Below are 17,051 nucleotides of genomic sequence, written 5' to 3'. Positions count from 1 at the left end.
GTTTGATTCATAGCAAATTAATAGCCTTTTTAATGTAGTCCACACTTCTTGTGGACTACATTAAATCACCCTTGCATCCCACAACACTATCACTGAGGTCATTTGTGGATAAACATCCCTATCACAAAACAGCTTGCCACAATGATTCTCTATGAGTGGCAACAAGGGAGAGGTCTTTATAACATCTCTCCTGCCCCAGGCCCACTCCCTTTTGGCCTGGATGTGATGGCTCTTTGCATTCAGTGTTTTATCAAGGTAATGATTAGCTTTGCTGGCGATACTGTACATCATACAGATCGATTTAGTTTGCTCACACTATTGAGCAACATTCCCAAAGCCTGCATCGTTAACACTCAGAACACAGCTGGACAGGATGTTGGAGACCCCCCTCCGTCCCTCCACCACCCCTTACTTCACCCGTTTTGCCTGAAGGCTTGAAATTCCTTATGCACATATATTTTCTTCAATGCAGGATCTGTGCAGACTCCCCAAGTTTATTAAAAAATGAAACAGATTCTTCATAAAGACTTTAGAATTAATGGAAGGAAGCGGTGGGGGAGGGGGCGGGGTGCAGTGGAAGATGGAGAGCTACAGTTTTTTTTTACAAAGATAAAGCAGAAATATACAGCCATAGATTAATGGGATAAACTATGCCACTAAAAACATATCAACTTCCTCTGTACTCAACTGTTCTGACACAGCGAAAAATGTCAACTATGTGGATTGTTTCCAATGATTGGCTTGTGAAATTGGACCCTTCCAAAAACTATGTGGTTTCAAACAGATTGGGTACATTTAACTGCAATGCATTGTTCTTTGTCTAAATTCTTTGGATAAAGGACTGCAACTTCCAACAGCACAAAATATAAAGCATACTGTCTCACTTTGAGAGTTGGAAGATTGTTCCGTAAAGAACTCAAGGCAAAAAAAAGTTATATTTATGAACACAACTTTTATATTCATGGAAAAATGATTAAATGTTACCTTAAAGTAAATGGAAATACCAATATTATTTTATGTACTGCTACAGAGAAAGTGCAAATAGTGCAGGTCTGACACAGTTGAGTCAGGAAAGCTGAACAATCAGAAGATTAGATTACAATGAGAGTTGCACAGCACTTAGCAGGATTTCTTGAGAGATGTGGTCTAGGATTACAGCATTTTCGTTAATGGTTACACTGCTCATTCTAACTGGCCTTCTACAAACATTTGCTCAGCTGTCTCAAAGCATTTTAAATCACTGTTGACAACACATTTTCATCCAAAATGATACTATTTGAAAGGAAAGATTTTACTTTTAAGAGGAAGAAGATTAATACAGATTCGCCATCATCCCTGTTCACCCACCAAACTGTTAAAATCAGAGTCAACCTGGTTTCCAGTCAGTAATGTTTGTGTCTTGGTACTTTCTTTCCATTTTTGCCAACATCTTTTCTCTCATCTTCTTCACACTTTAATCAGTTCCAATATTTTTGAAGTTATAAGCTGACCTCTACTCCACTTTCCCTTCAGTTTGATACTGTTATACTCAACTATCAGTTCCCAAGAGCAGCTGAGTAAACCTGTACCTTGGTATCATCCAAAACTGCGCCAGGATCATTGCTCAGAATCAACGGCTGATTTAGCTCCTTGTAGGCCAAAAGATTGTTGTTATCTACACAACATCAACAACAAACCTAGCTTCCACAGAGAAACCTGATTCTGCTTATATGCTGGTATGCCATTCCCTAGAGTATCTGTGCTTTGAGCTGTGCTTCCTGTAATTTGCTGATCACCAGTTATTTGGCCATTTTTGACAGAAAAAAATGTCAGAGATTTACAGCACACACACAGGCCGTCCAGCCCATTGTGTCTGTGCTGACCATCAAACACCTACCCCATTTTCCAGTACTTAGTCCATAACCTTGTATGTTTTGTGTTTCAAGTGTTTATCAAACTATGTCAACTATCTGGATTGTTTTCAATTTTTTTTTCCCAAATCTTTGCTCCAACAGTCTATAAATCCAACTTTTATCTTAAGAATTTAAGTTTTGTGGTAGCAGGACATGGGCTCTCATGTCACCAATGGCCAAGTTATGCAGCAACACACACTTCCTCACTAATCAGCAATTTCATTCTTCAAGGCTCCCATGTGCCATTAAGTTCCATCAGCTGCATTTTGAGATTTATTTTTAAAAAAATACACCTTTTGAACATATAGGGTGGTGGTTAAGTAGTTGTTCAAATGCTGAATTGGAGCAGAGTAGAAAATCCTCTTCAATGACTTATTTTAAAACAATTCAGAGAAGAAATTTCTCTTAGTTTCCTCAATCAACATGTAGACATGAACGTTGAACATCAGTTTTTTTTCAACATAAAGACGTTCCCACACAGCCTCTGTAGACTGTTTCTCAGTCTTACAAGAAACTTTTATCTGGTCATTAGATGCATTTCTGCACACATTCCAACCATAAATCCCAGTGCTCCCAATCACTCCAAAAGTCATATTAGAACTATGTGCCCCTTTATCATTTGATATCTGTCATATATAGAAAGGAGCAGCACAATGCTAATGAAACGTTACTGAGTCATTTTATTAGATTAACTCAACCATAAGCAGTCAATGCAGCATCTCCATATACATTGCTAAACAGCCAGTTGAGACTATTCAAACTACAATTTGGCTTTCTTCATGAAAGTATTATGCACCTAGTACGCTCAGATCCAAAGAACACATCAGTGAGACAAGCATAACAATTTCGCCATCAAAGTAAAGAAAGGGACACAACACAACAGGTGCTGCAAACTTCTTATTCACATTAACCAATTCACCAAAAGCCCACTGCAGGTAAATCGGGCTGACAGGCATTTCACAATACTGCATTCAAATGGCGGCCCCAGCTTTTCTTGTCATGTTAAGCAGCAAACGGCACTTGTCAAACTAGTCGCAGCACATGTGCCAGGAAGAATAACAAAGTGCAAAAAAGGAGAGTTTGCTGAAACAGCCATGAATAATTCATGGCAACGTTGCATTAAGTGCAATCAAGTAACCAGCTGACAAACATGTTGTGATGTGGACATCCTTTCAAAAGCTTCGCTAATACAATTGCCCCACTCCAAATTTAGACTGCACCAAAGCCAAACACTCAAACCCACTGACATTTCTGTGAGGCATAGTTAAACAGCACCGTTCATTGTTCACTGGCTCATTGGTTTTCTCAATTTATCACTTCAGAGTCTGGTTAAGTAAAGGCATACATATCAACAATTTGTTGATTCACAAAAACAGATTCTCCCCCCCCCCACCTACTTTTTCATTACTAATAGTTTACTATTTTCATTACTGTACTGTCTATACTAGAAGGTGGCTCTATATGGGTATCCAGAACCGTGAGCTTCACAGGGGCTTGGAAGAGAAAAGCAAGAAAGTGATAAAGAACCTTTTAAAAACACTAATTCGGCCTTTAGAGGATTGTGACCACTTCTAGGCTTCCCAATATAAGCAGGATGTAAATAAAGGCTGTAGAACTTGTGCAGAGAATGGGTTCCAGGATGAGAGACTTCAGTTATGTGGCCAGATTGGAAAAACTGAGAGATGGCAGAGAAGAGATTTGATCGATATGTTCAAAGTCATGAAGTCTCGAGAAGAATAGAGAGGGAAGAATTGTTAACTGGCGAAAGGGTCAAAAATGAGAATGCACTGATTTAAAGTGATTGGCAAAAGGACCAATTATGCCAAAAGGAAATATTTTTCTTAAACATAGTGAACAGTTACAATCTAGAATGCATTGGCAGGAAAGTGTGGTGGAGGCAGATTCGATCCTGGCTTTCAAAAGGGAAAAGGATCAAAGTCTGAAGAGAAAGTGCAGAGTTATGGAGAAAGGGAAGTCGGATTAGTTGAGTTGCTCGAGTCCAGAGCTATCATGGGCACAAGGGGCCAATCAAACCCCTTCTGTGCTGCATCCGTGCTATTATTCAATGCAAACCTGTTATGTTGCTGAATTCTGTGGTTTGTACCATAGAGCAAATTTAGCAATTGTGGATTAATTGTGCCTGAACGTTATATATCAATCATATCAGCAAAGTTAGATCTTATCAAGATGATTACAGGCACTTTCCCCATATCAGTGAAAGACTGTTAAGAGTCCAGTCCAGCTCAGTGGCACTGGTGGCAACTGTTCATAATGGCTATGGTCAAAGGTATCCCAGAAAGCTACCCACCAAGGGATGTTCTGGTGCCTTTAACAGATCTTTTATTGGTTTATTTACATAGAAGGCTTGCCCCTGAAACCACTATCACCATTCATAAAATGGCTTGGGTATTAGTCTGCTTGGCATACTTCTGTTTATTATTCTGGCTGGTTCTGATCCTGCAGTCTTTCTAATGCACTGAGTGCAGGAGAGGTTGACAAGAATATTTCCAGGGATGAGAAACTTAGTTATGAGGACAGATTGGAGAGGTTGGGACTGTTCTCCTTGGAGAGATAAGGCTAAGAGGAGATTTGATTGAGACGTTCAAAATCAGGAGAGGATATGGTAGATGGAGAGAAACTGTTCCCACTCGTAAAAGGATCAAGAGTGAAACAGCACAGATTTAAAGTGATTTGCTAAAAAAGCAAACGTGCTGCAAGAGAAAACTTTACACAGCAAGTGGCTTGGGTCTGGAATGCACTGCCTGGAAGTGCAATGAGGCAGGTTCAATCGAGGCATTCAAAATGCATTAGAAGATTATTTGAATGGAAACAACGTGTAGGGGTATGGGGAAAAGCACTAAGTTATGATGCTCGTTTCCAGAGCCAGTATAGATGTGATGGCTCTTCAGGCATGATCGCAGCCTCCTTCTGCACCATAAAAATTCTGTGATTCTGTATGGTCTTTAAAATTCAACAATCGTACAGGAAACTAAAACAACTGACATAGGAGAGTGATGCATTAGTGGTAATATACATCATTCCACAGGGCAAAATTCTAAGGTGTTCAAAATAATGCAAATTAACACTGATTCACTACAGTAGCTCCAACTGCCATGGCAATGCAGTTAGATAAACGAGTTAGCAATACTAATCCAAGAAGGTTCAGGGCATAGGTTGAGCATAGCTTCCCCAAAGTGATAAGAATGTGGTCAAACGCAGCCATGTTTGCTGGTTGACAGTGGGGTTCACAGTTCAACTTGCCTGCACAGCCCATCAGCTTTACACCCAGTAACCACTTTTGTCAGCCCAAAAGAAAGTTAGAAAGTCCAATTTTGAGATAAATGCACATGTGGAAGCTTGTGCAAGGGAAGATACCTTGTGGAACCTCTGCTGCTATGGATTCTATTGTGCAATATAGAACAGAACTTTCTTCACCACACTGGGACTTGAAGCAGGATTGTCAAAAGAAAAGCGTTATAGGCTGCTGAAGTAGTAATGTTACTTTTAATCTTCTAAAGACCTTGCACACATCTCTGCACTATAATGAAAAGCTGTGTATTTGACTACAGTCACAGATGCAATGAAGGAATGTTTCTGGTTTTGTTATTTTGAGGATGTGTTCTCTTTCCTATTTCTTCATTTGGTCTCCTCAAGCCATGGACTAATTGGCACCTGAGACGGACCTTGTGGTCCTCTGTCAATGTTGATTCATAGCATCCCTACAGTGCAGAAGGAGAATATTGAGCCCATCGTGTCTGCACTGGCTCTCTGACAGAGTATCTTACTCATGCCCACCACCCACCCTATCCCATGGCTAATCCCCCTAACATGCCCCTTTGGGTATTAAGGGGCAATCTATTATGGCCAATCCACCAACTTCCACATCTTTGGATTGTGGGAGGAAATCCAGGCAGACACGGGGAGAACGTGCAAGTTCCACATAGACAGTTACCCAAGGCCAGAATAAAAACCCGGGTCCCTGGTGTTGTAAGGCAGCAGCGTTAACCATTGTGCCACCATGCCATCCCAGGAAATTTTCCCTGATTCCCTTCTGTCTCCTTCATTCCCGTGCCTCGCCTTCCAGGTGCAGCCTACAAAGCCAGAGCAGACGGTGGGGATTTGGAAACACCAGGCTTGCATCCTGCAGCACACTACCAATAGATTTATATTAAATAGCATCAGAATCTATGCTAGCTCTGGTTATTAAAGTTTAAAATACCTGTAGCCTCAGAATCATCATTCACATTGGAATTAGAAGAAATAAATTGCAGAGTGTTCCATTAAATGATCTTTGCAAATTTGACAACTTTTTCACTTTTTCTTTGAAGGCTAAAATTTGTCTCTTGCAATTCTTTTCACGACAATTGATGGTCGATATTTACCTGCAGTTCTGCCATTATCCGGTCACCCTCATCTTCATCTTCCTTGACGGAAGAAGCTGCTACTGGTCCAGGTGTTGATGCTATTTCCTTCACTTCCACGGGACTTCTCGGTGACTTCAGGTGTGCTGGGCTATTCTCTTCAGACTATCAAATAAAACAATGACTACATTCAGTTGGGATTGGTCCATAACACAACACTATTTCTCATTTCATAATCTCACTCCAAGACACTAAGAGTGGTTGGTGTGGGAAATGGAAAGTATCACACTGGTGTGCTGCTCTTCTGAGACCTCAGGCACACATTACCACAGCAAGGTGCAGAGTTTTGCTCTTAATCTAACTACGTTCTATTGCTTCCAGCAATATCTGACACCAACACTGGATTACTTGTTGCTTGCTTCTGGTTCATGGCGCTGATGTTTCCCTCCCTTAGATAGTGCACGATACAGAAACCAAAACACATTTCTCAAATGAAAATTGTGGTGAATGTTTTTATGCGGTCAATGGAACTGTTGTACATATTACACCCTCCAAAATCCAAACAAATCTACACTCAGAGCAATATAGTGTGGGTGCAACAAACAGAAACAGAAACAGAACACAAACAAAGAATCGGCAGCATCTGTGGAGAGAGAAAAACAATGTGAGCATTTGTGCCAAGTGACCTTATGCCAGAAGGGTTCAAGCCATAGGGTCATCTACCTCAAATGCTAACTTTGTTTCTTTCTCTTTAGATGCTGACAATTGGATATCAATGCTGATAAGTATTTCACATGAACACATATTCTAGGCTATATGTTAACTGGAATGTTTGAACAGAGAGAGTTACCCATCACCTACTGGTCCAAGGAGCTGGGCCCTGCACCACGAAAAGCTTCCGATTCTCCCTTAGAGCTCAACAAGAGTTTACTTTTTGAGAAATCTATACTCACTCAAGGTGCTGAAAGCACCTTGTTTGGCCATCAAATATTTAAATACCTGATTAGATTGGATAAGTGAACGGACTTCTAAACTTTCAATAAAAATGCCACAACTTATTTCAGTTTGGAAACTGAACCTTTAGGGAAGCAGTGGAAAATATTAACAATTTTCACTTTCTCCAGTAAGTTTTAAGGTCATTGTCAAGTGCAATATTTACAATGAAAATTAACTTTGCACAACAACCTTTCTGTAAAAGCTGGTCCATAGAATGTAACCCCCATGACTTGCCTGGGCTTGTAAAATCTCACTCACTGTCCTGTCTGGAGACAATACACATCTCTTTAACCTATGCTGATGCTGTCTCCACTCACATTGTCTGCATCTTTAAGACTTGAATAGCAGGTTAGCTGTAAAGACTTGCATTCTAATCAGTATTCTGTAACTGTGTGTAACTTTATATGCCTTTCTCAGATCAGAACCTTCCACACACCTGATGAAGGAACACCGTTTCCAAAAGCTTGTGAGATTACTATCAAATAAACTGGTTGGACTCTAACCTGGTGTTGTGAGACTTCTTACTGTGTTTACCCCAGTCCAATGCCAGCATCTCCACATCATAGAATGAAACCCAGTCTCAATTTCCTGAAATTGTGATGCAGTTTGGAAAATTTTCTTTGCTGCTATTGGTCTTGATATGTTAGATTGTTAGGAAATTCAGTGTAGGAGGATCTACATTTAAGCAGCTTTGAGCAAGCAAGACTGTGCCCTTGAAGAGACGCAGACAATGTGTAGAGAGAACAAATAAATTATGCAATGGCATTTTAGAAACTGTATAAAGACCATTCATTCATGTCTCAACCCGAATATGAATTCCAATCATTGTCTCCTCATGCTAAAATTAATTAAAAATTGAAAATACCAAAAAGAAAAAAGAAGTGTGACCACACAGACAGTGACACGTTGAAGGATAAGAACATCAAAGAGGCGTTCGCTCTTAAAATAAAAACCGCATGAATGTCCCCAGATTCAGGAATTAGAAGAAACTGATTCGAGAATCAGAAATAGAAAGCAAATGGGCAAATCCAAAAGAGCAGATACGACATGCTGCAAAGGAAATATTACCAAAACTGAAAAGAAAAAGAGAGACAACAGGTGTGTGTGTGTCATGCACAGGTCCATCTAACTCGGCTGAGATTTTCCGGTTTTGGGAAACAGATGAGATGTTGGAAAGAAAAGTAATTCATTGCAGTATGAGGAGTGATAGTGAGCTGCCTTCTTGAACTGCTGCAGTGCATGTGGTTTAGATACACCCTTAGTGCTGTTAGGAACTCTAGGATTTTGACCACATGCATTCCCAGGCACCTGTTATCCTTGTCCTTCTAGATGGTAGTGTGGTCATGGGTGTGGAAGATGCAAAGCAGAGCTAAAAACAAGGTTTTTTTTTAATATTCTTTAATAAGACATGGATGTTCCTGGCAAGGCCATCGCTTATTGCCCATCCCTAGCGGCTCTGGGTCTGGAGTCATATTTAAGGATGGCAGATTTCTTTATCAAAAGTGAACAAGGTGGGTTTTTATGACAATTGACAGTTTCATTGGACTTTTAATCTCAGATTTTTATTGAATTCAAACTCTACTCTGCAGTGGTGGAATTCAAACTCAGGTTCCCTGGGACTCTGGATTACTAGTTCAATGACAATACCGAGCTGCCACCTCCCCTTCTCTTTTTATTACTTTTAATTTAGTGAAATATAGAAACTTAATTGAAACATTATATCTGGATTGAGATTATGTGCATGGATCAAGAAGTTCCCCCGCCTTACTCTTTGATCTTTCAGAAAGAATTCAATGACAACAATGCTCTATTGCCCAGAAGCAAATACTTACAGTGACAGGACTGCCTTCTTTCCTTGCTGTAAATATCACTTCTCCAGATCTTGTAGTTGTCAGGCCAGAGGCAGCTGGGTAAAACCGACGGGGAGGTGGGGGTGGTGGTGGGGATTTCATCGGTTTCTCATTTCCTGCTTCCGGCAATGTTATCTCCTCTGCAAGAAACAACACAGGAGGATGTGTCACTGCACCAACCTCAAAATACTTACTCATCATTACTGTCATAAAGTAGGCAGTGAGGTAGGTTAAAGTCCAAGAGCCACCATTGGGGTTTCAGACAAAAAAAAGATTTAAAACACTTTTCACAGCTTTTCAGGCCTTTCACGAACTTGCAAATAAGCAGCCTTTTTTCAGAAATTCATTCATGGAATGTGGGCACCACTGGCTGAGAGCATTTATTACCCATCCCTGAGGGGAAATTAAGAGTCAACCACATTGCTGTGGGTCTGGAATCACATGCAGATTGGATGGTAAGGGCGGCAGATTCCCTTCTCTAAAGGGCATTAGTGAACTAGATGGGTTTTACAACGGTTGCAAATCGTCATTAGATGTTTAGTTCCAGATTTTCACTGAATTCAAATTTCACCATCTGCCAGAATGGGATTTGAACCCAAGTCCCCAAGATATTACCCTGGGTCTCTGGATTACCAGTCCAGCAACAATGCCTTTACGCCACCACCTCCCTTTATGCTCAACATCATTTTGCATCCATGATTTATTTTAACTGGGGTAATTACCAAAGGGGGAAAAAAATGTTAGTTGTTTCATCCAGTGATACGTTATGTGTCATGCTGCTGCGCTGCTCAGGACTACATCCTTTTATGGTAGTTACTTAATCTATCAGAGTTAATGTCAGATAAGATAAAACACCACCACCTACGATTTCTTTGTGATTACATGGGCTGAAGGGTTCTTTCTACACGCTATAGCTGGAATTTTACTGTCCCATCCACCACAGGAATTGGAGCCATTGACCTAGGGCAATACTTTACAGTTTTGGGATGAGCGAGGCCATAAAATCCCACCATATGACTCAAAGCTACATACCTAGCTGTTTTACCCCCTCCGATTCCTCTGGTTTTGCAGTAGGCTTCTGCTCAGGTTCTACTTCCAAGCTAGGAATTCCTTTCATCATATTTGCCTGTGCCTCCTCCAGCAGTCGCTCAAACTCCTTCTCGTCGTACTGATTCATGTTTTGCCTTTTCTCTTCCCATTCTCTCTCTGCTGCCTGTAATCAAGTTTAAAAGTAGTTTTCAGCTAGATTGAGAATGAATAAGAACACACACCTGAAATGAAAAAGAATGCTCCAAGAAGTGAGGGCAAATTCTACAAATTCAAAAGGTAAACTCAAAAGTACCTCGATGGTCATTTTTCGGTGAATGCCCTTTTTGGTACTTGCGGCATGAATTTCATCAATGAAGAGGTTTTGACCAGAAGTAACCTGGGGAGTTGATGATGAGCTCTGAAACTGGTGACTTGGAGCACTTTGGACTTGAGGTATTCCATCTGTCAACTCCTGAGGTCGTTTCATCACAACTGGAGAAGACTGAACCTGGTGGACAGCAGCTGAGGCATTCTGGGGTTGCTTGGGCATGACAAGAGGGCTCGGGGCAGGATGAACCAACGCTGAAGAGTGATGAGATTGGTGAATTAGGACAGGAGAACTCTGGGCATGGTGGACAATCATATGTGACTCTGACTTCACCAGAGAATTCTGGACCTCATGAAGCGTACCTGGGGCACTTTGAGGGAGAGTTGCTTGGGCAATAGTAGCATGCTCCTGAACTTGCAAGGGAGAATCTTTGGACATTTCAGAGTCTGCAACTGTGATCATATTGGCTGTGGTGCTTTTCGGCATTGGGTGTGTCGATTCAGTTCCTCTCAAAAGGTCTTCCGTAACGAGTCTGTGAAGAAATGAAAGCAGTTTAAGGAATTAGGCGTTTGGCAGAGAAAATATTTACATAACGGTATTACTTAAAAACAGTTGTTTAGTGTTATGTCTTCTGGTTCCCATGAGTCCTAAATAATTACACCTTAGGCTCAGCTCCCCATGTGATTGGTGGAGTGTTATTTGACTCACGTGAATGGCGGTGCACTCACCGGAGGAGAAGGCTCCACAAATATCCCCATCACAAAAATGGATGAGCCCAGCAGGTTAGTATGAAAAAAGGCGGCTGAAGTGTTTGTAACCATCTTCAGCCAAAAATGGATGATCCATCTCAGCCTCTTCCTGAGGTACCACCACCACAGCTGTCAATCTTTAGTCAAAATGATTCACAAAGTGTGATATCAAGAAATAGCTGAAGGCACTGGGTGTTGCAAATGCTGTGGGTTCTGACAATATTCCAGCAGTAGTTTTGAAGACCTGTGCTCCAGAACTAGCTATGCCCTAGCCAACCTCTACCCACGCAACTACAATACTGGCATCTACCCAACATTGAAGGAGATTGCTACACTACATCCTGTTCACAAAGGGCAGGAAAAAGACAACCTGGCCAATTACCACCCCGTCAATCTACTCCCATACTTCAGCAAAGTGATAGTTGCAGTCATCAACAGTGCTATTTGGGTGGCACTTACTTGGCAATAAACTGTTCATTGACACTCAGTTTGGGTTCTGCCTGTGTCACTCATTCTGACCTTATTATAGCTTTGGTTCAAACATGGGCATTAGACTCAAGTGGATGTTTTGACATCAGAGTGGCATTTGACCAAATTTAGCATTAAGGAACCTTTGCAAAACTGAAGTCAATGGAGAATCAGGGGAAAACTCTCCACTGGTTGGATGCATATTGAGTACAAAGGAAGATGGATGTGGCTGTTGGAGGTCAATTGTCTCAGTTCCTGGACATCACTTCAGGAGTTCCTCTGGGTAAGTAATGTGGACCCAACTATCACCAGCTGATTCATCAATGACCCTCTCTCTATCACAAGATCTGAAATGAGCATTGCTGTTGCTGTTGATTGCACAATATTCAGTGTTATTCACATCTCCTCAGATACTGAAGCTGTTATCGTCTATATGTTGCAGGACCGAGACAACATTCAGGTTTGGGTTGGTAAGTGGCAAGTAATATTCACACCATTCAAGTGCAAGGCAATGGCCACCTACACAAAAGAAAAAGAGTCTAACTATTGCCCCTTGACAATGGCATTACCATCGCTGAATCCGTCACTATCGACAACCTTAGCTAGGTTGCCATTGACCAGAAACTGAAATGGACTAGCCATATAAACACAGTGACTACAAGAGTAGATCAGAGGTTAGGAATTCTGTGGCACGTAACTTATCTCCGGACTCCCCAAAGCCTGTCCACCATCTACAAGGCACAAGTTTAATAGAATACTCTCCACTTGCCTGATGAATGCAGCTATAACAATAAGCAAGAAGTTCAACACTATCGAAGGCAAACCAGCCTGCTTGACTGCTATCCCATCCAGCACTTTAACCATTCACTTCATCACCTCACATACTGGCAACAATGTGTACCATACACATGAAGCATGGCAGCAACTTGTCAAGCCTTGTTCAACAGAATGTTTCAAACCTGGGATCTCTGTCATCTAGAAGGACTAGGGCAGCAGACACATGGGAACATCATCACACTTGCAAGGTCTCCTCCAAGCTGCCACAACCATTCTGTTTCTTCACTGCTGCTGGGTCAAAATCCTGACGTTCCCTCTCTAACAGCACTGAGGATGCAAGACACCTACACCTGGTGGACTGGAGCTGTTCAAGGCAGTGGCTCACCAGTGGCTCATAGTGAGAATAATTTAACAATGTAATAAACACATTTGGATTAATCAGCATTGTAAAGCGACCTGCAGCAAGGAGAATTAGTATGTTGATACAGTAAACAGCTCCAAAGGCTAATTTTGCAGTCCTGGCAAAACTAACCAAAAACGTACTGAACTGAGATAACTGATCATTATTCTCGGCTCAGGTGACCCATAGCACTGGTATTGGCCATGCTAGATTTCCCTCCGTGTACTCGAACAGGTACCGCCAGTGTGGGGCGATGAGGGGATTTTCACACTAACTTCATTGAAGTGTTAATGTAAGTCTATTTATGGCAATAATAGATAAACTTTAAAGTAAGATCCCAGCACAGCTTTGGTCTTGCAACACAACCATATTAGCACGTAACCCATTGAGACATTGAGCAACCTAATAAGTGACTGGCAAGGGGTAGACAACTGAATGTTTTTTCACTTAATATTCTAGGATGTCCTCTTCAGTCATCTTGCCTGTCATGAAAAGTGACAAAGTGAACCATCACCAAATGTATCGATTGTGTTTAGAAAACACTACAACTACATACAGCTTTTTAAAAAAAGTGTATGAATGGGTAGAAAACTACTTGTTTACTAGGTTTCTGTCTCCACACCTATACATGGACTTGCTGCAGGTAGCTAAATTTGGGGAGGGGATGGTGAAGAGAACAGAGCACAACGACTGGATGACATGGAGAGAACATGGTCCAGATCTAAGTGGGTTGAAGGAGGAGAACATGATCCAGGTGGGGAGATGATATCAGCACTGTCATGTTAGCTTTGTCTGTTCTCTGAAATCAGGAGTGTTATCACAGGGTCTTGTCTAAATCCACTAGCCTGCTTGATAACAGGATTATATTACAAATTGCAACCATTGGGTGAAGATGATTCCCCCACATGCTGACAGTGAGAGTAGGTCTGTATTTCCAACACTGTGGTGAAAACTGATACACCCTGAAGTGAACACAGCTTTTCAAATGTCTCAAAGATTCACTTTGAAGATTCATCAAAGGAATTCCACAGCCGGGTTCAAAAGCTACATCACTCTCACAAGAGCAGCAAAAGCACACTGCTGACCAGGGATTGAAATGGACCTTTTAAAGTGAAGAATAGCAGCTTTTATAACTACACACTGAATAGATTTGAAAGTGCTAGATTAGGTGAGGGGCACTGGATTCAAGGACTAAACAGATTTTTTAAATGATTTAAAGTATTGTGTTTGGAGAAATCCTTTTTAATAGAAACCTTCAGAATGCACATCCCCTTTTGTTAGCTTAACGTTCACTCCTTCCACCACCAATGCATAGTGGCAGCAGCGTCTACAAGATGCACTGCAGCAATTCAGCAATGCTCCTTCAGCAACACCTTCCAATCATGTGACTTCAGCCACCAGGACAAGGACAGTGGATGTAGAGGAAACCTCCACCTGTAAAATTTGCCTCCAAGTCACATGGCATCCTGACTTGGAACTATATTGCCTTTCCTTCATTGGTGCTGGGTCAAGATCCTGGAACTCCCTTCCTAACAGCATGTTGACATTCCTACACCATATAGAATCCCTACGATGCTGAAGGATGCCATTTGACCCATCAAGTCTGCACCATCAACAATCACACACAGATTCTATCCCCATATCCCCACATATTTACCCTACTAACCCCCTGACATTACTATGGCCAATCCACCTAACTGTATATCTTTAGACTGTGGGAGGGAACCAGCGCACCCGGAAGGAACCCACGCAGACATGGGGAGAATGTGTCTGCATGAATTTGCAATCACCCAAGACTGGTATTGAACCCAGATCCCCGGCGCTGCGAGGCAGCAATGCTAACCATTCTGCCACCATGCCACCCATGGACTGCAGCGATTCAAGGCAGCAACTCACCTTTACTTTCTCAAGGGCACTTAGGGATGGGCAATAAAGGCTGGTCTAATCAGTTACCGCCTATATCCCATGAACAAATAACAAAAGGATCTTCATGATAAACAAGACAGTCTCAGTTCAATTCATGATATTTCTCAGGCAGAATAACGTAAAACAGTGATAACAATGACCAAATGAGGACAACACAAAGATTTTTTTCCTGATGGATGTTACCTTCTTAAACCGGTGAGTATCTCAGTCATACTCTTGACTCTCTTCAGGAGGCTTTCCAATTTATGAGGCTCTTCCTTCAAAAACTTCACTGCTTCCACCTCCACGCGGAGAACTGCCCGCATCTTATTCTGCAAAGTGGGGAACTCGGCTGGGATAAAGACACAAAACAACACATTTCAAATTCTGTGTGCCGAAGAAACACAGGCAACTCTTCATTTTTATACTCCAGTCTGAACCAAGGATAAAGTCAAGTGAATACTTCTTACTTACAACTACTTCTGTCTTCTCAATTTTTAAGGACTGTATCTCTTCAACTACTTTGCAAAGACTTCTTGGGCTGAATAGCCTGCTTCTGTACTACACTATATAATAAAATTAAATCATGGAGCTTTATCTGATTGAGCATATCATTAGCCCAAGAAAATAAACTATTTTCCCCAGTCACTTTCCAGCGGCTTAACAAAAGAACAAATGTGGGACATCTGAAGATTCAAAACGCTCCATAATTCTTATCCCACAATGCAAGATGTGTGACTAAAAAATAGACAAAACCTACAAAACACATCAGTGGAAAAAGGAAGAAAAGCAGATGCTGTGTAATGAAGGGCATGATGACATTAACAACTTGCATCTATAGAATGCCTTTGACATAGAAAAACAATCTAAAGCACTTCAGGAAGGCATTACTAAGGGTGGCCAGAGGGGCAAAAGGTGTGCTACATAAAAGCCTCAATAGAGCAGGAGAAAGAGGGACAGAAAAGGAATTTCAGCAGAAAGAGTCTAGGAAGCTGAAGACACAACTTCCAATGGTGGATTGCAAGGAGGCAGTGACCCACAAGGGGCTGAAGTCAGAGGGACAAATATGCAGGAGGTTGAAGAGATAGGGAGGTTCCAAAGTAATCAAAACACAAGGACGATTTTAAATGAGAGATGTTGGCAGATCAGTAGCCAATGTAGGTCAGCACCTAATGGTCAGGTAGGTGGGCATCGATTCTAACTGATCTGTTTTGCTTGATGCTTACAAAGTTAATGGAAAATCTTTACCTTTCAGACCTGCCAGCGATTCTCCCACCTGACGCAGCGCCACTGCACCCTCCTCCACATCTTTCAAAGTGATCGTTTGTTGGGCTGTAGAAGCATCCTTATTCAGACCATCTATGGATTTCTCTAACCCACTGTAGAGCAAGATCAGAATGGGACAGATTAGAGCAGCAGTCACTTTGTTACATCTTTGCAATTTTTGATAAAATACTTCACTGTTGCTTTACTTGTAGTTCATCCATAGAATCGATCCGTCGGGGCAAGTCAACGTTTTTGAAGGAGAAGTGACAAAAATCTTTTTCAGAATCTTACAACATAAAATGATAAATGTTAATGTTTAAAATGTTAACTTGTCTCTTTTCTCCACTGATGCTGCCTGACCTCCCATCACTTCCTGATTTTGGATTTGATTTTCAGCATTTTCCTGCCTGGTCCCTTTCATCGCAGATGTTCAAGCCAGATGTTACTAGGCAGGACATTGCGACTCACCACATGGATATAGTGCTCTTGGAAGCCTGGTGTTAATTAAACTGAGATAGCAGCTTGAGGAGTGGAGGGAAATTTTTTTAGTATGTAACACCAGAGGGCAGCACCTGATCAAAAACAAATCAGAACTCAAACTGCTGCATTTTAACATAATGAAGCAATAGACCAGACTAGCTCTACCTATAGAGGCAGCTTTTACTATTCTCGACTGTGTGTTACATCAAATGAATGCAGTAATCAGTTCCTCAACTACAGGAACAGCTTTCACCTTTATTGTCCAAAGATGTGCAGGTTAGGTTGATTGGCCATGCTAAATTCATAGAATCATAGAATCCCAGAATCCCTACGATGCAGGAGGCAGCCATTCGGCCCATCGAGTCTGCACTGACCACAATCCCACTCAGGCTCTATGCCCATAACCTCACATTTACCCTGCGCATCCTCCTGACATTAGGGTCAGTTTAGCGTGGCCAATCAACCTAGCCTGCACATCTTTGGACTGTGGGAGGAAACTGGAGCATCTGGAGGAAACCCACACAGACACAGAGAGAACATGCAAACTCCG

At 41.6% G+C, this 17,051-nt stretch overlaps 1 protein-coding gene across 15 annotated transcripts in view; it reads right to left on the bottom strand.

Annotated features, from left to right (window-relative positions):
• The window catches only part of LOC145357750 (sickle tail protein homolog), a 567,669-nt gene that overhangs the window by 12,928 nt on the left and 537,690 nt on the right, over positions 1-17,051 (bottom strand). For all 15 annotated transcript variants that reach the window (XM_080211333.1, XM_080211229.1, XM_080211212.1 and 12 more), the window contains 6 exons: positions 16,004-16,134; positions 14,960-15,107; positions 10,442-10,988; positions 10,132-10,312; positions 9,082-9,239; positions 6,275-6,418 (listed from right to left, as the gene is read on the bottom strand). In XM_080211333.1, coding sequence (XP_080067459.1) covers positions 6,275-6,418; positions 9,082-9,239; positions 10,132-10,312; positions 10,442-10,988; positions 14,960-15,107; positions 16,004-16,134 — 1,309 coding nt within the window. The remainder of the gene's footprint in view (positions 1-6,274; positions 6,419-9,081; positions 9,240-10,131; positions 10,313-10,441; positions 10,989-14,959; positions 15,108-16,003; positions 16,135-17,051) is intronic.

The sequence above is a fragment of the Carcharhinus amblyrhynchos genome, chromosome 2 (genome assembly GCF_965287045.1).
Source record: "Carcharhinus amblyrhynchos chromosome 2, sCarAmb.v2.hapA, whole genome shotgun sequence".
NCBI classification, from domain to species: domain Eukaryota; kingdom Metazoa; phylum Chordata; class Chondrichthyes; order Carcharhiniformes; family Carcharhinidae; genus Carcharhinus; species Carcharhinus amblyrhynchos.
Note: the sequence above shows the minus strand (reverse complement) of the source record. Positions and strands in the feature narration are given on the sequence as shown.